Raw genomic sequence first — 22,833 nt, 5'->3', positions numbered from 1 at the left:
CAGTCACTTGGACTGTAACGCTTTGAGCAGTGTTTCTCAAATGAGTGTTGGGAGTGCAGGTGGTCAACAGCGCTGCACGTTACTAAACCCACCGCTTTTACATTCAGTTCACCAAGGGGTACACCATTATAAACATTGAGAAAAACTGTCACGGACCACTTTAGTACAGTTATGACCATTTCCTTTTACTTTATTTTTGCGTGTTTATTCAGTCTTTTCAGTTCTCTTACACTGTACAGTAATTAGCAAGTGTGCTTGTTATCTGAAAGTCACTTCTGTAACACTTACAGTACGTGTGAATATAACCAAGATGTACAACATTTCACAGTAGTAAACTCTACAGTATCTCTTTGATTTCTTAAATGCCATCTAAGGGAAGTTTAATGTCTGGAATTGAGCCCCTGGATGTCCAGGACAAGGTCCAAAGGTCGAGCAACAAGATGGAAGGATTTCCAAGAGGATGATATGTAAGATAAAAAATGAAACAATTTGTATGGAGCAAAACGGGGGAAAAAAACTTTGTTTTTATGACCTTTGACATTTTTAAATTGCCAAAACTTAACAAAATCTATTAATTGCAGAGATTTTTTCTGTTTATTTTTATTTTTTTTACCAACTAATATAAATCTTGCAATAGCAAATGTTACAAACGTAACAAAAGGTTTATCTGTCAAACTATATTTTAAAAGTATGTCGTTACCCCAACACCATTACATTTTTTTATATTAAAATAACCTGAAGTATTTTGGAATTCACTCATTCAACATTACAGATACAATAATGTTTGAATCTTTATTTTTAGAATTGATTTTAAGCAGTATTTTTCAACTACTGCAGAGAAAATATCAGAATAAATTTGGAATGTGCACATGGTTGGATATATCATGTCGCCCATGACCTCTACTTTATAAACACTATGCTAAAATTCCAAGATTTTAAAATGCCCATTATTTGTTGTTAGATGTATGGATTCCTTCCCCCAGTGTATCAGCCATTAAAATGCAAGCCCTGCATTTTGTTTTGATAATTATAAATGTCCGTTCTGGTTTACTTAAATTATTTTTTGAGTCACTACTTCATGGATATACCAAAATTTTAAAGCTATTGTTACTGTTAGTTTTTATTTTTATTATATTACAACAAAAGACACTACTAATTTGAATAATTGAGGCACTTTTCATTAGCCGTTGAATGGGATTTCAGTTTTTGCCTTGATATTGAATAGACTTGGAGTGTTGCGAAATTTCACTCGTATTGGTACCCAATAAAAACATTATGGCGTTGTGACATTCCTGTGTGTAGCTCAGAAGTGTAAATAAATGGATGAGGGATGCTGATTTGCCCCACCATATTGAAATGAACAGGTCCTAACCCCTTACCCCCCGGACTGGCCGTAATACGGAGGTCTTGGTCCCTCCTGAGCTCTTCAGCTGGGCCAGTTTGAACTGCCGCGTGTATTTGACGTGTAGTCCGCCAGTTAAAACCTTGAAGCCAGCACGGAGGACAGTTTAAAGACCGCTTTAGCATTAATAAAGTCCATGCAAAAATCCAGCTGACATTGCATTCTAAATCTCATGTTAATAATCTTAGTAACTAATAAAAATAATTTTTAATAATTTATAACGGTTGTTTTTTTTTGTGTTTTTTTTAATGTCAGCCTATAGAGCGCTTGTGCATGTTATGTCCTTTTTTTAGAAACGATTTTCTCGTGCTAACACTTTGTCTTTATAACATAGACATTTATGATTGCGTGTGTAGATGCGGTGTGCACAATTCGTGCATTCTCAATAAAATATACAATGGTATTACATAACAGGACAAACATGGATTAAATCGACAAAATGTAAGAAAAGAGAATGGTGTCTGTAGGATCCAGAGTACCCCGTAAAGGAGAACGAAAAGTGCAGAGCAGTTTATTTTACCGTTATGAAGTCTACTGCAATTCCACAGCGGGACAGCACTTGTTTGCAGTCTTTAGTATTTCCTCATGGGACTTGACGGCAATAGTATAGTCGGTGCCTTATTTAACAAGAGCTTCCCTTTGAAAAAAAGTCGCCTTGCATTCAAATGAGAAGGCGCCGAGTGTGGGCCGGGAGGACTGACGTCACGTAATGAGGCTAAGCGCCACATCTCCGAGATATCCGCCCACCGAGCATGTGTTCCTCGGCTCGATTTCGCTCAGAAAGAGTACGCCGAGTGAAGAGGCGCTGGCGTCGGGCTCGCGGTTAACTGACAATGTCGCAAAAAGCGACTCGTCTCACTGAGGATGAGGGCAGCGATTCGGGAGCAGAGACTGCAGAGTAGGTGTAGAGCTGCAAATGTTTCTTTTCCTTGTTGCTGTTTGTTTCGCTGGTTACTGGGCGTACGTTCTCGGTGTGTCCGTTTCACTTTAACCAATACGGGGGTTTGTTTTCAATTTAGATGTTAAGCCTTGTGTTTCTCCGCCTCAGTGTAGGGTAAAGGCACCCAACATTTAAATGCGAGTACTAGAGGGAAAGGCAGGGGCTTCTGCGGTGCTTAACAAAAACAAAACATTTGATAAGTTGATCCTGTCGCTTGAAGTTCTAGAGTATTACCGAACTTTCGCAAAATGCAGTGCGATTTTTTGGAATCAGACGTGTGCAGCACCTGGACAAACTGAACGCGATAAGCGGATTGTGTGAGGTAGTGGAGCTGCTATATTAAAGATGGATCAGCGCCAGTGTTATGGACGTTGAAAACACTGCACTTTTCTCTATCACGTTGTGTGTGTGTGTTTATGATAATGTAGATATGATACCGTTTATCCAGTTCTTAAATAATGCATAAAATACAAGTGTAATGTCAGTCGCAAGGATAAAAGTCTTCACAAATAACTGGTGAGCAGATGCGAGGGCCGACAAGGATGGCTCAGTAGGTATCGCTTTCTTTCAAGCGAGACACATTAAAATTTATTGGGATTTTGTTTTCTATTGCGGATCAAATGACTTTTCATCATTAATGTGCTTCTTTATTGATAAAGTAAAATAAAAGTTTTATAGAGGAAAATAAAGAGAATTGTTATGCCATTCAGATATTTTATTTCAAACCCTCCAATTTGAATTTGGTTCTCCCAGGAATGCGTTTAAGGCGTCGAAGAACCGAAGCGCTAGTTGTAAACAGTAGTTGCCCTGGAAACTAGAAGGCATTCTTCTGGGTTTAAAGAGATGATGCGAGGGTCTCTCTCTCTCTCTCTCTCTCTCTCTCTCTCTCTCTCTCTCTCTCTCCAGCTCCCTTTGTTTTGGTTTGTTTTCCATTAGGCGATATTATTTACTTATGGCAATGTTGTGCGCTCTTCTTTCAAAAGTTTTAAAACATACCTATACATATTGTTTGTGCGCCATAACAAGCAAAGTATATACATTCATGTTAATTCCCGCAACCAAAATTCGCGAGAGGTGCACTAAAATTCATTGTTTTCTTGCCTTAGAACATTTTTTATTACTGTATATTAAACTTTACTATTTTTTGGTGATAGCCTAGATATAAACCGTTAATTTCATCAATAGAATAGTTGGAATTAGGGCTGTGTCAGAGTTTATGTGCTGAAGGAAAAGGGTAAAGATTTTGTGGTGGAAAAGAATTTTGACTCTTGTCATTTAGACTGCAGCAACACATCAGAAACATTACATTTCTATCTTTGTTTTTATTTTAATATAAATATAACAAAAAATTTATTATAGAAGTTAAGTAGCTTTCCTGAACAGGTTGTCATGTTCTTATCTTAAGAAGGATTTCTATGACAAGGCAAACTATTGTTTACAGATACAGCATATTAAAATAATTAGATGTCTTAAAACATTTAAAGTTGTCTCTATATGATTTAAAGACGTGTTGAAATAAATTAGATATTTTATTTAATGACATGATTCAAGATACTCTTAAATAAATCTAAAAGTGCACATGGCTGTAAATGATTTACAGATATTTTTTAATCATTTAAAGATACTCTAAAGATATTGATTATTTAAACAAATGGCTCGAAATTGTCAGCTATCTTAAAATTACTTGCATTCTTTAATAAATACTAGGGAGCTTTGCTCGCCTGTGCTACGTGCCAGCAACTACGCATCTCTGCTGCTCGGGTATGTGGATTTCACTTTCACCAAACAACAAAACTTAATTCTCATGGATAGGCCTCTTCATTGGATAGAAACACTACTTTTCCCTGATGGCAACACGAATCAGACAATCTACAAGTCTCTGACTTCAAGTTTAAATCCGAACAATATATTCAATCTCTTTTTGCTATTTCGTTATTTTACCGAGCAATAATTTCCATTTGTTTGCGCTAATGCGATCTTTACTTTATCATTTTTTGAAACTTTCAAATTTTCATACTTCCATTATCTCTAACCTGTTCTGCATGTGTATTGTGCCAATGTTTTTGAATTCTTTATGACGTTCTACTTTGTCATCTACTCCCTGTCTTTTATTTCCAGCCTGGGCGTGGTTAAATCTCTTGGCATAAAGTCTCGTCTCACGGGACATGATAGTGTCTCTCTAAGAAAGGCACATCTCGTCCCAAGATTTTTCAATTATAATAGAGAGAGCGATATCTTTAAATGAGTTACAGATGTCTTTAAATTTGTTGCAAACACAATTAGATTAAGCAGGTTTGAGAATGTTAACAAAGCAGTAAATCAGAATTTGGACTCCTGATATGTGATTTCATTAAATTTATTTGGGTGTGCAAACTGAAATGGAAAGAAGGAACTGCATCCTGTCAGCCTGTAGCCACATAAGCTAAATTCAGTTTTGCTCTGAAACCTTAAGAGCATATACAGCCTTCAACCCCCAAAAGTATATTTTTGCAGTATGATTTCTGTTTTATAACTGTTGCTTACCGCTGTGTTTACGAGTAAAAAATACATGGTCATTGAACTCTTAGCATGCTGCTTTGTCTGTCATGTAGTTTGAGTGGGCTACAGCTGATCTTGTCAAACAGCACTTCGTGCCGAGCTGAATATGCAACACAAAAGAAACACAATTCCGAAGAAATGAACCTGCAGCTTTCATGCACATTTGCTGTTTTGTGTGTGCTACACATTTACCTGATCCTCATGCGTGCCATTGCTCATCATTTCTAAATAACAAGGTGCTGATTTGCAGATATATTAGTTGCATTTAAAGACTTCTGTAAATGATTGAGATATCTGAGCATATTTCAAACACTTGTGATTATGCTGGATTGGCATATGGTACTAGATTGCTCTTTTTCTTATGAGTAACCCAATAGGCTGACCCTGTACAACCCTGTATCTTAGTAAGCAAGATTTGAAGCTGAGAAGGTGTAGTGAACCCAGCAACAGTGTATTGATCATAGGAGGTCCCTCCTACTCATCTGTGTCTTAAGGATGCATTATGCAATGCTCCATGCAATGATTTGGTGCAATTTCTGCCTTCACTATCTTTGCAATTATAGAAATAAAAGCTTTAGTTTCAAATTGTATACTTTTGCACACATCATTTTTTGCTTGCTATGCAGTTTCGGCATTGCGACCTTCTTAGAAATGTTCATAGGAACCTTTAGAGTTGCATTTGTGTTAAAACACAACAAATATTTGGCAAATGAAAATTGCACCAAGGCTGAAGGAAGTAGCAGATTTAATATTATACCCAGCACATGTCAGTCTGACTGTATTATTAAACATTTATCATTAAGCCAAATCTTTAGTTTGAAAGTGAATAAATCATTTATCGTTTTCCTTTATTTTCAGATCAGACTGCAGTAAAATGTCATCTTCAAGCAGTGAGTATTCCAAACCCTTTTTTGTGTTGATTTACTTGGGCATTCATACCTTTGGGCAGTAATGAGGAAAGGATTGTAAACTAGAGAATTTGTAGGAAAAACAGTTTCATCATCGTTTGTTTCCAGGCCAATGTTAGAAGCATGCTTGTAGTATCTGGGCTTATTTACATGTAATCCTCCTTAAACTTTTTTGTTAAATAATTCAGTCTGAATGTGAGGATGACCCTAAATCTACATCTCTAAGGTGGTCTTTTCAAACAACAACAACAATATTTATTTATATAGCACATTTTCATGCAAATGTAGCTCAAAAAATAAGGTAAAAGATGCCTTACTTATAAAGGAGTTTCTTAGAGCACAGATGAAACCTTTTTAATCTCAGTCATTTTGTATGATACAGGGAACGCAAAATAAAATACTATAGGTAAAGAAAAAAATCATAATGACAAGAACAGTTAAATAAAAAAGAAAAATAAAAAGGACTGAGTATTTAGTAATGGCAACAAATGAACCAACCATACCAGTTTAAAATCTTAAAAAGAAATTAACTGGATTAATGAGGTGAATTGAAAACAAAGGGGAAAAAACTAACAGATAAACCCATTTCTTCTTACCAACTATAATTTAATGGGCTTATTTCAGCCAGTCTTCTACTTGTTTTATCTTCTGGTGCTATTTTATACTCCACTTGTGAGTAGGCATTTTTGCAACTTAGTACCCCTGATGTAAGATTCTTCTTAGTACCCATTGGTCCCGATGACATACCTTTGGAAGCATGGAGGAGCATTTAGGAGAGATGGCAGTGGAGTTTTTAACCAGATTGTTTAATGGAATCTTGGAAAGTGAGAGGATGCCTGAGGAGTGGAGAAGAAGTGTACCTGTGCCGATATTTAAGAATAAGGGGGATGTGCAGGACTTCATTAACTACAGGGGTGCAGTGTAATTGATGAGCCACAGCATGAAGTTATGGGAAAGAGTAGTGGAAGCTAGGTTAAGAAGTGAGGTGATGATTAGTGAGCAGCAGTATGGTTTCATGCCAATAAAGAGCACCACAGATGCAATGTTTGGTCTGAGGGTGTTGATGGAGAAGTATAGAGAAGGCCAGAAGGAGTTGCATTGCGTCTTTGTGGACCTGGAGAAAGCATATGACAGGGTGCCTCGAAAGGAGCTGTGGTATTGTATGAGGAAGTCGGGAGTGGCAGAGACGTACGTAAGAGTTGTACAGGATATGTATGATGGAAGTGTGACAGTGGTGAGGTCTGCGGTAGGAGTAACGGATGCATTCAAGGTGGAGGTGGGATTGCATCAGGGATCAGCTCTGAGCCCTTTCTTATTTGCAATGGTGATGGACAGGTTGACAGATGAGATTAGACAGGAGTCCCCATGGACTATGATGTTTGCTGATGACATTGTGATCTGTAATGATAGTAAGGATCAGGCCGAGGAGACCCTGGAGAGGTGGAAATATGCTCTAGAGAGGAGAGGAATGAAGGTCAGTAGGAACAAGACAGAATACATGTGTGTAAATGAGAGGTAGGTCAGTGGAAAGGTGAGGATGCAAGGAATAGAGTTGGTGAAGGTAGATGAGTTTAAATACTTGGGATCAACAGTACAGAGTAATGGGGATTGTGTAAGAGAGGTGAAAAAGAGAGTGCAGGCAGGGTGGAATGGGTGGAGAAGAGTGTCAGGAGTAATTTGTGACAGACGGGTATCAGCAAGAGTGAAAGGGAAGGTCTACAGGACGATAGTGAGACCAGCTATGTTATATGGGTTGGAGATGGTGGCACTGACCAGAAAGCAGGAGACAGAGCTGGAGGTAGCAGAGTTAAAGATGCTAAGATTTGCACTGGGTGTGACGAGGATGGACAGGATTAGAAATGAGTTCATTAGAGGTTCAGCTCAGGTTGGACGGTTGGGAGACAAAGTCAGAGAGGCGAGAGTGCGTTGGTTTGGACATGTGCAGTGGAGAGATGCTGGGTATATTGGGAGAAGGATGCTAAGGATAGAGTTGCCAGGGAAGAGGAAAAGAGGAATGCCTAAGCAAAGGTTTATGGATGTGGTGAGAGACGACATGCAGGTGATGGGTGTAACAGAACAAGATGCAGAGGACAGAAAGATATGGAAGAAGATGATCTGCTGTGGCGACCCCTAACTGGAGCAGCCGAAAGAAGTACCCCGATAATAATTTATAGAAAGACGGTCTTGTACTTGCCTGCTCAGCATGTTAGCAAAGTAAGATGACTTCACTTTTAATTGAAGTGTTTACTTGTGGTTGTTTTTAGCAAAGTTAAAGTAATACACCAGACACAAGCTGCCTTTGAACACTAGGTTCTTTTTACAGCCTTAGCTTATTGGTTGCTGCAAATTGCTGCTTCTTTGCAGTCCAGGTTCACTTATGCTGAATCAAGTTTGAAAGACAACTTCCTAATCCATAGAGCTTGCTTAACCTGCTTCCAGTCAGCATGGGACACATGCAGCCTGAGGCTATGTCAGGGCCAGGTACAGTATGTGTGCTCTTCATAGCCAGTGGCTGCATCACAAGAAGGTATGTGCACTCTGATTTTGGGAGATAGTGAGACGAGGCTCTAACAGAGAATTAGGCAACATCAGCAATTCAGTGACCACAGCCTCTGGGTTTGTCTTTAGTTAAGTGTTACTTTCATTTTCATTATTTGTTTACTCCTGAACCTAATTAGAGAACTTATATAAAGCCTATGTTATGATATGGATTTTTCTTCTACCACAATACCGGTTTAAATTGCCTAAACATTTGGAACATGGCGCAGCGGGAAACTGTTTAAGGGGGACCTTTTTCACTGCTACACCGCTAAACAAGCATACACCGGAGTACATGCGTTAGTAGAGGTATTGCGTGGTGAAAATGGACAGAGAACATTCTGAAACTGAAGCTGTAGCAGACGATAAAATTGAACATAATGACACAGAAGAACTTTTGCTAGAAAAAGGAGTCACGTCTGTTGTCTGGAGATACTTTGGATTTAAAAGGTCGGATGTGGACCATTATGTTCAAATGTGTGAATACTGTTTCTATACTACTGGATAATACTGCAAGCCAAGTTGTATTTTTTTTCAATACTGTGTAATGTATCTGGGTACTGTGTAATAGTGTGACGACATGTTGACTTTATTCTCGACATTTCCACTTTAATCGCGACGCTTATGACGAGAATAAAGTCGACATTTCTACTTTTTTCTCGCTGTTTGTCGAGATTAAAGTCGACATGTTGACTTTATTCTCGGAATTTGTTATTAATGTAGAACATTGTAAACTACATCTTAAAATGAATATTTAATTTACTCGGGGAACACAACACAAAGCATTTAATGTGCTACATAACTTATGACGGGGTTTGAGAAAATCTAGTGAATTAAACATTCATTTTAGGATGAAGTTTAGTTTACGACATTCTACTTTAATGACAAAATAAACTACAAGAAGAAAGTGGAAATGTCGACTTTAATCTCAATATATAGTTTTTTTTTTTCCCCCACTGTTTCCGTATTTTTTTTCCTCATCGTGGCCCTAATACGATTCTGTAGGGCTATACCACAAATAGCATTATAAATGCAAGTTGCAGTTTTATTATTTATGTATATAGCTTAGCTTGAAGCAAGGTCCATATTAATGCAGTTTGCCTTAATGATGGTTCAGTTGGTAAAGATGTCATCACCAAGTTGCACTTGTTTTATTTTTATTTGGTGAATACTGTGTAATGCACCTAGGCTTGAAGTCTTGGAAGTAATAGTATTATTACTGGAAGTTGCACTATTATTTGTTTTGTTATTATTTATTAGTTTAAATATTATGCAGTTTAATGATGGTAAAGTTGTTTAAAAAGTCACTTTAATATGTCAATGGACAGAGATTGTTAACATTAACAAAGTGTAGTTGGTTTACAAAAAATATTTACTATTTATTCCTTTTCTAAGACATGTTCAGTGAAGTACAACTTTTGACAAGCACCTCTGGATATTTTACTAAGTCTAAATGCCTCTTTGGATGGTTGGAAATATGTTGTCAAAATTTTAGTTTAACTTGTTTGCAAACATTGTTCAATAAAAAGGTTCTATACTTTGACTGCATCTGTCATGCAATTTGATTCCTTCTCTTCATTAGTGCCACCCCCTTGAAAACTATCACTTTATGGGGCCATGCAAACCTGTATTAATACTTGTGTGCACATTAAAATGTTTTTTTGTACAATGTACGATTCTCATGACAGTGGAATAGGTTATTCTTAGCCAGTCTACTGCAGTAATTGCAGTGGAAAATGTGGTTAACATCCACTCGTGCATGGGAAAAAAAAATACTGTCAAATACCATGAAACTGGTATAATTTTTTTTTTTCCATCACGTGTCATTGTTTAAGTGAAAATTCCACTGGTTGCTGTGATTGGAGAAGATAACTGACTAATATCCTTTCCTTGAAATAAATAGTATAAAAAAGCAATGATAAAATTGAATTATCTTGGTTTTGTTATTATAAATATATCTCTGAATATTATGCTGGCTCAATCGCTTTCATACGCAGCAGACTGCAATTCAAGTGATGTGAAACTGGCATTGATTGATGTGTGTTAATAGTAGTTAATGGTCTTGCACTAATTGTTCATTTTTCTTAAAAAATAACATTTTTTACCATTTTATTGAAGTTGTTAAAAGCAAATAACATTCCATACTTGCAAGTCAAATTTTACAGAACCAAGTTCAAGTCAAATCAACCCCCACCCATGAGAAAGACAACTTGGCCAACAGAGTAAAACTTTAATAGTAGGAAAAATAAATGAAAAAAAAGGGAAGAGAGTACGCTTCTTCAATTTAAATGCTTATTCTGTTCTATTAATTAGATCCTGCCATGTTTTAAAAAAAGCTTTGCACAGATCCTCTAAGTGAGAATTTGATTTTTTCCAATTTAAAATATTATATAATGTCAGTTACCCACTGAGAGAGATGGGGTTCTTCTAGTTGAGCAAGATAAGTCTACGTGCCAATAGTGAAGTAAAGGCAATTATGGTTTGTTTGTCCTTCTCCACTTTAAGCCCATCTGGGAGTACACCAAACACTGCTGTTAGTGGATTAGGAGGGATTGTGTCTCCAATGCGATCTGAAAGGCATTTAAAAATTTAGGTCCAGAATGATGTTAATTTGGTGAACACCCCAAACATGGCCCAGTGAAGCTGGAGCTTGATTGCAGCGTTTGCAGGTTGGATCTTGCCCTGGAAACAGTTTGGGCAATTTTAAAAGAGAGAGATGATTTTAAGTTGAATAATTGTATGCTTTGCGCATATGGAGCTCGAGTGAATTCTGTGCATGGCTGCCTTCCACTCCATGTACTCCGGGATCTTTGAAAGGGAGGGACTTTAAAATGTTTTTATATATTACAGAAATGCTGTCTGAGTCCTCAAGACTTGATCAATATTTTTTCAGGAATAGAAGTAGGTGGGAGGTGAGGAAAATTTGGTAGGTTTTGTTTAGCAAAGTTTCTAATTTGTCAGTAGTGTGCAAAGACGTTGTCTATGTAAAAATCTCCTAAATGATTTAATCCCAGATGTTTTCCAAACATTAAAAACTGCATACGTTTGAGAGGGTGGGTGAAAGGTAGTTATCATGCAGAGGTGCCACAGGTTAAAGCTTCTCTATCTTGAAATACTTCCTACATTGGTTCCATATTCTGAGTGAATGAAGCACAATTACGTTATTAGTATATTGGCGATAACTTGTATTTACTTGAGTACAAAGCAAGGAATATAAAGAAGTATTGCAGGATTTTATTTCTATTTGGACCAAGCCTGTATATGTTCATTTATTTGTGTCCATGTCCAGGTTTTTATAGCTTGTATACAGTTCGGTCCATAAATATTTGGACAGAGACATCTTTTTTCTAATTTTGGTTCTGTACATTACCACAATGAATTTTAAATGAAACAACTCAGATGCAGTTGAAGTGCAGACTTTCTGTTTTAATTCAGTGGGGTGAACAAAATGATTGCATACAATTGTGAGGCAAATAAAGCATTTTTTTTAACACAATCCCTTCATTTCAGGGGCTCAAAAGTAATTGGACAAATTAAATAACTGGAAATAAAATGTTCGTTTCTAATACTTGGTTGAAAACCCTTTGCTGGCAATAACAGCCTGAAGTCTTGAACTCATGGACATCACCAGATGGGTTTCCTCCATTGTTTCATTTAAAATTCATTGTGGTAATGTACAGAACCAAAATTAGAAAAAAAGTTGTCTCTGTCCAAATATTTATGGACCTAACTGTATTTGCCACCCAGTAATAAAATTGAAAGTTAGGTAGAGCCATGCCATCTTCTGCCCTAGGCCTTTGTAGGGTTGCCCTTTGGATACTTGGATGTTTTAATTTCCAAATAAATTAGGTTATGAATGAATCGAACTTCTTAAAAAATGATTTATTGATGTATATTGGAATGCTTTGAAATTGAAAAGAAGCTTAGTGACCAGTGGAGGTGTGCTGAGGGAGTTTGGGTCCCTAAAGAGGAGAATTCCAGGAACATCGACCAGTTCCAAATGATTTCCCTGCTGAGGGTAGAAGGAAAGGTGTTTTTCAGCATCGTATCCAAAAGACTGACAGAGTTCCTCCTCAAGAATAACTACATCGACCCCTCTGTCCATAAGGGGGGGAAATTCCTGGAGTCTCTGGCTGCCTGGAGCATACAGATGTGGTAACTCAGCTGATCAGAGAGGCTCATGAGAACAGAGGCGACCTTGCTGTGTTGTGGTTGGTCCTGGCCAATGCCTATGGGTCTGTACCACACAAGCTGGTTGAACTCGCATTACATCGCCACCATGTTCCCAGGAAAATCAAGGATCTGATCCTGGATTACTATAACAATTTCAGAATAAGGGTCACTTCTGGGTCAGAAATATCAGACTGGCATTGGCTTGGCAAGGGAATGATAACCGGGTGAACCGCCTCCTTTATTCTTTTTGCCCTTGCCATGAATATGGTGGTCAAGGCAGCCAAAGTAAAATGCAGAGGGCCCCTGACTAAGTCAGGTGTACGACAGCCCCCGATAAGAGCCTTATGTGGATGATCTAACCATCACAACAACATCAGTCCCAGGGAGCAGGTGGATCCTACAAGGACTTGAGAGACTCATCACAGGGGCAAGGATGAGTTTTAAGCCTTCCAAGTCAAGGTCCATGGTACTAAAGAAGGGGAAGGTGACTCATAAGTACAGATTTGCTATCACGGGAACAGTCATCCTATCCATCACAGAGCAGCCAGTCAAGAGTTTGGGGAACGTCTTTGACTCAAGTCTGAAAGACACAGTTGCCATTCAGAAATCCACCCAGGAGCTTGGGACATAGCTCACCAAGGTTGATAGGTCTGGCCTGCCTGGTAGGTTTAAAGCCTGGATCTATCAGCACTCAATTCTGCCCTGGGTCCTATGGCCTCTGCTGGTATATGCAGTCCTGTTTTCAACAGTTGGGTCCCTTGAAAAGAAGATCAGCAGCTTTCTTCGGAGGTGGCTGGGACTTCCACACAGCCTCACCAGCGCAGCACTGTATGGATCTAGGAACATCCTGCGGCTACCATTTAGCGGCCTCACGGAAGAATTCATGGTAGCACGCACCAGAGAAGCCCTACAGTACAGGGACTTCAAGGATAGTAAGGTGTCAGCAGCTGGCATTGAGGTGAGGACAGGCAGGGAATGGAAGGCGGAGGAGGCTGTGGAGATGGCAGAGTCACGCCTGAGACGGAAGGCTCTGGTGGGCACCGTGGCAACAGGTAGAGCAGGTCTGGGCTACTTTCCAAAGACCCAGGTCGGCAAGGCCCAGGGCAAGGAGAGAATCCATCTACTCCAGGAAGAGGTCCGAGCAGGGGTGCAGGAAGAGAGAGTGAGCAGGGCAGTATGGCTCTGGCAACAGGGTGTGTGGACAAGGTGGGAGAGTACTTTCCTGCGAAGGATCACCTGGTCAGATCATGCAGGGAGATTTCTTTCGTGTCCGGTTCCTGGTGCAGGCGGTCTACGATGCCCTGCCAAGCCCAGCAAACCTCCACGTCTGGGGAAAGAGTGAGACACATCCTGCCCACTTTGTTCAGGAAGAGGCTCTCTAGAACATCAACTCAGCAGCTTTCCTAAAGCACTGGCAGACAGCTGCTACTGGTGGCATCATGACAAGGTGCTCAAGGCAATTGCTGAAAGCTTGGCTGCAGCCATCAAGACATGCAAACTCCTCCATGGCCCAAAGAAGGCAGTTACCTTCGTTAAAGCGGGAGAGCAATCCCAGGCAAAGGCAGTAATAACAGGCCTCTTTCACACAGCCTCTGACTGGCAGCTGCAGGCTGACTTGGGAAACCAGGTAAAGTTCCCGCAGCAAATTATAACACCACCACTCCGGCCAGACATGATCATTACATCATAGGCCTCAAAACAGCTCATCATGCTGGAACTGACAGTGCCCTGGGAAGAGCGTATCGAGGAAGCTAGTCAGAGGAAACGCACCAAGTACCAGGAGCTGGTGGAGTAGTGCAGGGACAGAGGCTGGAGGGTACTCTATAAGTCCATAGAAATTGGCTGCAGAGGATTTGCAGGGCGCTCACTCTGCAGTGTCCTCACACGGTTGGGCATAACTGGAGCGGCCAAGAAGAGGGCCATTAAATCTGCAAGTGAAGCCGCAGAGAAAGCCTCAAGGTGGCTTTGGATGAAGAGGGCTGATCCATGGATCGCTACTGGGATACAAGCTGAGGATTGATCAACCACTGCTGGGTCACCTGAGCGAGGGTGTATGATGTTGCAAAACCCGAAACGCCCGATGACCTCAGGATACATTACTGATGATGTGCCCTAGTGCATTTAGGTGATGTTTCTTATATAGTCATGTTATGATTGAATCTAACTTCTTAAATAATGATTTATTTATGTATATTGGAATGCTTTGGAATTGAAAATAAGCTTAGGGAAGATATTCATCTTAACAATGTTAATTCTTCCAGCTAATGTGAGATGAAGGGTAGGCCATCTATGCTAGACTTGCTTACGTTTTTCCATGGAGACAGCAAAATTTTGTTGATAGAGAGCTTTGTTTACTTGTGATGTTTACCCCTAGGTATTTAAACTGTTCTGCGATGATAACATTTTTAAAAGTATATCCAATAGAGTAATATCCAATAATTAGCTATTGAAAAAAATATCTGTTAATAGAAATGACAAATGCTGGCATAAAATCAGTAACAATATTACCTTATTAAAGGAGAAAAAAATAAGTTCCCCATCTAGCTATTAATATTAGTTAAAACCCAGTAATTAGTTACATTTTTATATAAATTAGAGTTTTGAAAGAAACTGATTTATTGTCTAATGGGAATACAAATGGTACACAATAGACAAGAAGGTTAGGGTCTTTCCACAATTGTTTGTTGTATATCTGGGACTGAAAAATCAGGGGCTTAAGCCACTGAAACCTCCCACCTCCTGACGGCACTGCCCATTTTTAAACCCACCCTATGTTTATATCACATAGGGCAGCTTCACCTTTCTTGTGTATTTACTTAGTTCAAACACCATTTAGCTGCAGGTTAATACCATTGGTTCTTTACGGTAATTTCATAAACCATATCACAGACCTGGCAGCAATTACAAGTTTATAGAGGAGGAAGTTAGTAATTGTTAATGTGTAAACTAATGCATCCTGAATTTTATCCACTCTAGGTTGGCCTCTGATAATACGTAGATCATTGCATATATTGGATTGTACTTCAAGTGTCTGTAACAATAAGCTTTTCTTTTGCTAGATGCAGAGGAAGATTTTGATATCATAAATTAAAAGAATATTTGTGGAGTTGTCCGGATTACATGAATTTTGGAGCCTAGTTCTTTTAAGTGGTAAAAATGTGGTATTCTACCTCAGTGTTCCTCCACTTTTATGGTCTTGCAAACTAGTTTCATCTTTTTTTAATTTTACTAACATTCCACTGTCAGCATTAGAAGAGCGGGGATTTTGGAGTCTCCTCATGAGTGAGAATAGGGTCCTTCTTCATAATACAAGCATAGTTAGAAATGGGGGAAAATGCATAGCCCTGTCGATAGCTTGGGAAGTAACCGGAACATCCACTTGTAAACCATCGATGGCAACTGGCAATTCAAAAGTAGGTCTTGGCCAGTGTTCCATCTGAGCTGGTAACGTGTGTAGTCTCTTACATTTTAGGAGTGTCGATCACAGATTTTACATTATCACTCACGAATAGCCTCCACTTTCAAAAAACTAAATAGAAATTAAAGTGAAATCAATTACCAATCGGATTTAAACAAGTTTCATACAAAATTGTGATGTATGAAACGATCTGTGCTGTTTTTTCTTTGTAACTTTTAACCATGTCTAAGTGAAAAGCTGAAGAGAATTCAAGTAGTAAATCTAAGTAAAACAGAATGGCTGACTCCAGTATGTTTTGATAAAATGGACTTACTATGTAGCGCCTGACAATATGTGCCTCTGGGGGAAAATTTTAACTTCTTGGAGACCGATGGTGTAATTTGCAAAATATATTTGAAAGCAGATCTTTCAATGAATGGACTTCAGGGAAAAAGCATGGAGTGACAGGAATGTGGACCATCTCAATTTGAACCAGAAATCTCATAACGGCGGAGTGGTGGCTCTGAGGCTAAGGATCTGCACTGGTGTCCAGAAGGTTGCTGGTTCAAATCCCCGTCACTGACAGAAGAGATCCTACTCAGCTGGTCCCTTGAGCAAGGCCCTTAACCTGTAATTGCTCTGGGGCGCTGTACAATGGCTGACCCTGTGCTCTGACCCCAAGGGGTATGCGAAAACTAACAAATTCCTAATACAAGAAATTGTATGAGGTGAAATAAAGAACAAAAAGCTTTAAAGTCATTCAGAAGTTTTATTGAAGAAAACATTTAACACTAACAGAATCTAAGCAAGAACATGAAGACTGGAAAGAATTTGTGCAGTGAAAACAAGCGGCTCCTGACAAGGTAAAAGTTTTAATAGATAACATTTTGTTGTCTGTGAAAATAAATACTTCTGATTTGACTGTCCTGGATATTCGTAATCATGTTGCCAAGTACATGAAAATCCTGGATTGTTGGTGAAGTAAGAATTACACCAAAACTGGACATGTTAAATGAAATTAGAAAGTCAGTTTGCCAGTCGATAAATCAATTGATGTATCAGTTTCAAAGACTTTAATTGTATGTGTTAAATTTAGAAATGAAAATGAATCCATTCATAAAACTGTGTTCACTGGCATCATACAGTTAACAGCATGTGACAGTTCATCTATTCTTGGGGCTTTTCAACAGCATTATATAGAAAACAAGTTAAATTTCGGCCAGATGATAATGTTTACCTCGGATGGCACATCAGTCATGCAGGGCAAATGAAAAGGTGTAGCTGTTTTTTTGTGGCAATCCCTTCCACACTTATCAGAGCAACATTGTTTGGCCGACCATGAGGACGTGGGCATAGATGTTGCTTGTAAAGACATTCTCCTGACAAGTGATATTGAGACTTTAGAGCTAAGGACTATTTGGAAAAGTTTTTGCAGGTTATCTGTTAATTAGACAAAATTTGAATAACTTATCAAAGAGGCAGATGTGATAGCATTTAAACCACTAAACAAATTTCAAGATTACTAAATAAGGTAAAATTAGAAACAGGAACTGTAGAGACATTTTCGGATATGGTTTCATTTACTAAACAACAGGATCACTTCACTGAATTGTTTTCACCTTTGAACATTTCTAGCACATTCCAGGCCTCGAGTGCTGTGTGTGAAAGAGGACTTAGGCTAATGAACAATATAAAATCAAATCAAGAAATAGTTTGGATGCCAAGCACTTGGAAAACTTGATGAGAATTAAACTCTGAACAGACTGTTAATGTTCATAGTTCATAACTTATTGAAGACCGAAAACTGTGGAAGAGAAACTTTTTGAATATTGAGTGACATATTGAGTCGAAATAAACTTTTTATAGAAGAACTTTGTCATATAAATTCAGTTAATTTTTTTTAATATTTAACATTAAATATGCAATACAGTAAATATTCATATGTATGATTTTATTGTGTGTTTTTACAGAAATACATTGCTAATACTGGCACGCAAAAACTGTTGGATTTTAGAACTTGTTGCTCACACACACAAAATAAAAATTGCACACACCAGGCCACTTCTTAAAGAGGATACTGGTTACAATTACAACCTAATGGTAATCTAAGGTGAAAGTGAACACTTGAATGATTAGAGTCTTTCATTATGTCTGCCAACATTCTGCCACACCTAGCACAAGTTAAGAAAGTGAACTGGAAATATCAGTACCATGGCATTTGAAATTGGAAGCCACTTGAATACTAACTGAGAAATTTGCTAAATTTATGTTCTCACCAAGTAGAAAAAAACAGTGACTTGGTCTAATTCATTTTACAACTGGTCTTCCTCATATGTAGTTTGAACAGTTTTACATTTGGTCATAAGTCCGTTTCAGCAGTCCCTATAAGTATAGGCATATGTCCATGTATGGTGAGAAATCTCACAAAAAGTTATGGGCCTGGAAGCCTGATTAGATCCAAACTGCAATAACCAATGGCTTAAAAAAACAATCCAAAAAGAAGTTACAATAGATAGCTCCATCTTGAGTCCCTGACTCTGACGCTACCTGACTTTGCTCCAGGCTCTTTGGAGGGACTCAAGGCGGAGCTGTCTATTGTCATTTCTTCTTTTTGGAGTCTTGATGTATTTTTTTTCCTCCTTTCATCTCTCACTAATGGCAGCAATGTCATCTTTCGTCCCACCGAGTAATTTGTTGTGTTGCTTTTTGTGAAGGTAAATCTAAAGATTCACCACATTCACATTGGGCTGATTGTCATGTATGCTCTTCAGATATCATGTATTGCTGAAAGGAGACTTAAATTGCAATAGCATGTGTAGATCCCCATTTATAACAATATGTCCTTACTAATTGGTGGTGGGACATACTAATAATCCACAGTTGTTGGTGTGATTATTCGGAAGAGGAAGAAATATAAAATGACCATCAATCACCCTCGGTCTGGAGCTCCATACAAGATCTTGCTTCATGGGGTGAGGATGATCATGTGAAAGGTGAGGGATCAGCCCAAAAGTACACAGGAGCAGCTTGTTAATGATCTGAAGGCAGTTGGGACCACAGATACCAAGAACACCATTCGTAACACACTACGCTGTAATGGATTGAAATCTTGCAGCCCCCACAAGGTCCCCCTGGTCAAGGAGACACATGTACAGGCACGTCTTAAGTTTGCCAGTGGATATCCAGGTGTGCTTTACACACATAATGAGTTGAGATCAGGAGTATCTGTAATTGATAGATTGTAATCTGTGTGCCCTATCTGTGGGAGCCAGAATTCTAGCTGGGTTGTAGGGATCAAATACTTATTTCACTCAGTGGCATGCAAATCAATTCATAACTTTTATGTAATTTTTTTTTCTGGATTTTTAGTTGATTTTCTGTCTCTCTTCATTAAAATGAAACTACCATAAAAATTAGAGACTGTGTTCATTTATTTGTAAGTGAGCAAATTTACAAATTCAGCAGGGGATCAAATACTTATTTTCCCCCCACTGTATTTATATTTTATTCTGTATATGTCACTTTAAATAAAAAGCACTGTCTATACTCGGTTTAAGATGTAGCAAAGCAGTCATCTGCAGTTTGCATATCATATATTCAAAAGTAATATTTTAAAAAATATAAATTTTTAAGACTATTATACCCTTTTGGGGGTCATGAGGAGTTGGGACTGTACCCTAGTGAACACACTGACACTTCTACTGTTCACTTCTCCTTTGGATGCTTTGTTTTTAACCAGCATTCAAGAATGCTTTTAGACTGTGCTAAGAAATCCATGCAAAAATGGGAAGACTACTCCTTCTTCATGCAGGGGGCACTTTAAATCAGAACTGAGCTACAGGAAACAGTATAATTTGAGTCAACAACAGTGCCTACTGTACCAGTGCATGATCCATAGTAAAAGTTGAATTTTGGTATAATAATATAGTAGTAAGATTTCATCTAGCATAGCTAATGGATCTTATTGTTCAATTTGTTCCTGAAAACTGCTAGTTCATCTCACACTCTGGTTTGTGGCTTATGCAAGATAGTAAATGAATGTATTAACAGAATGATGAAAAATGTCTGGTTTGTTAGCATCTAAACTCTACAGTAGTGCGCCAAAATGTGTGCTATGCAGACTGTCCAAATAATTTGGTAACTGAAACCCAGAATGATAACACCTCCATAAACAAGAACTTGGAAATGACAGCTGGCATGTATAAAGAAAAATAATTGTGTTGGAAGTAAGGTCAGCAGGTCACTAAACACATTGTATTTTTAAGCCTTAATGTAATGAAAGGTAAAGAATCAATATTTTGTTCATTTATTAATTTTGTTCCTATTAAGTGAAGATGCAAAAAGCCTGGGGGGTAGTGTAAAAGGTCCCAAAAACATAGATTTGTAAAATGTCTATTTTATATAACATTTTTCTTGTAAAAAATTATTTGGTTATTAAAAACATGTTGTTTATTTACACACAAGGAGAAACAATATAGAAGGTTATTTCAGTCTTCTGACTCTCTTATTAATACACAGTCTGGAATTCAAGTCCTACCTTAAGTTTTCACTCACTGCGTTCTTCTTGACACTTTTCCCTTCTAAGTGACTGTTTTATTTCACATTTTAAGACCTGTACATTGTATCCTATAGCTATAACATATGTACATGCCTCACTAAAAGGAGACTGTGCTACAAATCCTGGTAACTCCCTGCACAGTTTGCATGTTCTCCTCATGTCTGCATGGGTTTTCTTTGGGGGCTCTGGTTTCCTCCCACAAAACAAAGACATGAAGGTTAGATGGATTGGTGATGCTAAATTGGCCCCTGAGATACAATGCATCCAGAAAGTATTCACAGCACATCACTTTTTCCACATTTTGTTATGTTACAGCCTTATTCCAAAATGGATTAAATTCATTTTTTTCCTCAGAATTCTACACACAACACCCCATAATGACAACGTGAAAAAAGTTTACTTGAGGTTTTTGCAAATTTATTAAAAATAAAAAAATTGAGAAAGCACATGTACATAAGTATTCACAGCCTTTGCCATGAAGCTCAAAATTGAGCTCAGGTGCATCCTGTTTCCCCTGATCATCCTTGAGATGTTTCTGCAGCTTAATTGGAGTCCATCTGTGGTAAATTCAATTGATTGGACATGATTTGGAAAGGCACACACCTGTCCATATAAGGTCCCACAGTTGACAGTTCATGTCAGAGCACAAACCAAGCATGAAGTCAAAGGAATTGTCTGTAGACCTCTGAGACAGGATTGTCTTGAGGCACAAATCTGGGGAGGGTTACAGAAAACGTTCTGCTGCTTTGAAGGTCCCAATGAGCACAGTGGCCTCCATCATCCGTAAGTGGAAGAAGTTCAAAACCACCAGGACTCTTCCTAGGGCTGCACGGCCATCTAAACTGAGCGATCGAGGGAGAAGGGCCTTAGTCAGGGAGGTGACCAAGAACCCGATGGTCACTGTGTCAGAGCTCCAGAGGTCCTCTGTGGAGAGAGGAGAACCTTCCAGAAGGACAACCATCTCTGCAGCAATCCACCAATCAGGCCTGTATGGTAGAGTGGCCAGACGGAAGCCACTCCTTAGTAAAAGGCACATGGCAGCCCGCCTGGAGTTTGCCAAAAGGCACCTGAAGGACTCTCAGACCATGAGAAAGAAAATTCTCTGGTCTGATGAGACAAAGATTGAACTCTTTGGTGTGAATGCCAGGCGTCACGTTTGGAGGAAACCTGGCACCATCCCTACAGTGAAGCATGGTGGTGGCAGCATCATGTTGTGGGGATGTTTTTCTGCAGCAGGGACTGGGAGTCTAGTCAGGATAAAGGGAAAGATGACTGCAGCAATGTACAGAGACATCCTGGATGAAAACCTGCTCCAGAGCGCTCTTGACCTCAGACTGGGGCGACGGTTCATCTTTCAGCAGGACAATAACCCTAAACACACATCCAAGATATCAAAGGAGTGGCTTCAGGACAACTCTGTGAATGTTCTTGAGTGGCCCAGCCAGAGCCCAGACTTGAATCCTATTGAACATCTCTGGAAAGATCTTAAAATGGCTGTGCACCGACGCTTCCCATCCAACCTGATGGAGCTTGAGAGGTGCTGCAAAGAGGAATGGGCGAAACTGGCCAAGGATAGGTGTGCCAAGCTTGTGGCATCATATTCAAAAAGACTTGAGGCTGTAATTGCTGCCAAAGGTGCATTGACAAAGTATTGAGCAAAGGCTGTGAATACTTATGTACATGTGATTTCTCAGTGTTTTTTTATTTAAAATAAATTTGCAAAAACCTCAACCTATATGCTTGCTAGGCCAACCCGGACTGTCCTATTATTGTAAAAGAAAACAGTTGTTGAAATGTTCAGTCTAAAACAGAAGCATCTGTGCTTTTAGAGTTTTTTTTTTATGTGTGTATGTGTGTGTTCATCTTGTGACAGTCTGTTGCCCTGTCTAGGGCTTGTTTCTGCTTTGTGCACAATACTTGCTAGGATGGATAGATAGATAGATAGATACTTTATTAATCCCAAGGGGAAATTCATAACAAAGATAGGATAGGCTTCAGCAGCCCTGTGGCCCTGCTCTGTATTTGTAGGTTTGAAAGATGGATGGATTGATTTTGTTACAGAAGAATAGAAAAAGAATATGGCTTTGGTCAAGTTTATTTAAAAGTAAGTCAGAAGAGGGTAGTCTTTTTAGGCAAGATTTGAATGAGTTTTAAAGTGCATGTGCTCATGAATTTTATAAAGGATAGATACTGCCAGAGATTTTAACCTCATTTTTATGAAATGCATTTATTGAATATTTTAACCTTCACTTGGCACCTTGTTTTTATGGATTATTTATTTACTGAGGACTTGAAGCACTGCATTTTTGAATATTTGTTGTTGTAAATAAAAGTACCCAACAATTTGCACCAATCCCTTGTGGACTGTGGATGTCCTCA

The 22,833-nt window shown here is 38.7% G+C and overlaps 1 protein-coding gene across 1 annotated transcript in view; it reads left to right on the top strand.

Moving 5' to 3' along the window:
* The first annotated feature begins 2,078 nt into the window (after positions 1-2,078).
* Positions 2,079-22,833, top strand: part of LOC114646296 (protein FAM124B) — a 29,814-nt gene continuing 9,059 nt past the window's right edge. The window contains exons 1-2 of the mRNA XM_028794424.2: positions 2,079-2,300; positions 5,739-5,770. Coding sequence (XP_028650257.2) covers positions 2,236-2,300; positions 5,739-5,770 — 97 coding nt within the window. The 5' untranslated portion in view covers positions 2,079-2,235. The remainder of the gene's footprint in view (positions 2,301-5,738; positions 5,771-22,833) is intronic.

The sequence above is a fragment of the Erpetoichthys calabaricus genome, chromosome 2 (genome assembly GCF_900747795.2).
Source record: "Erpetoichthys calabaricus chromosome 2, fErpCal1.3, whole genome shotgun sequence".
Classification (NCBI taxonomy): Eukaryota; Metazoa; Chordata; class Cladistia; order Polypteriformes; family Polypteridae; genus Erpetoichthys; species Erpetoichthys calabaricus.
This window is presented reverse-complemented; position numbering and strand designations above follow the sequence as displayed.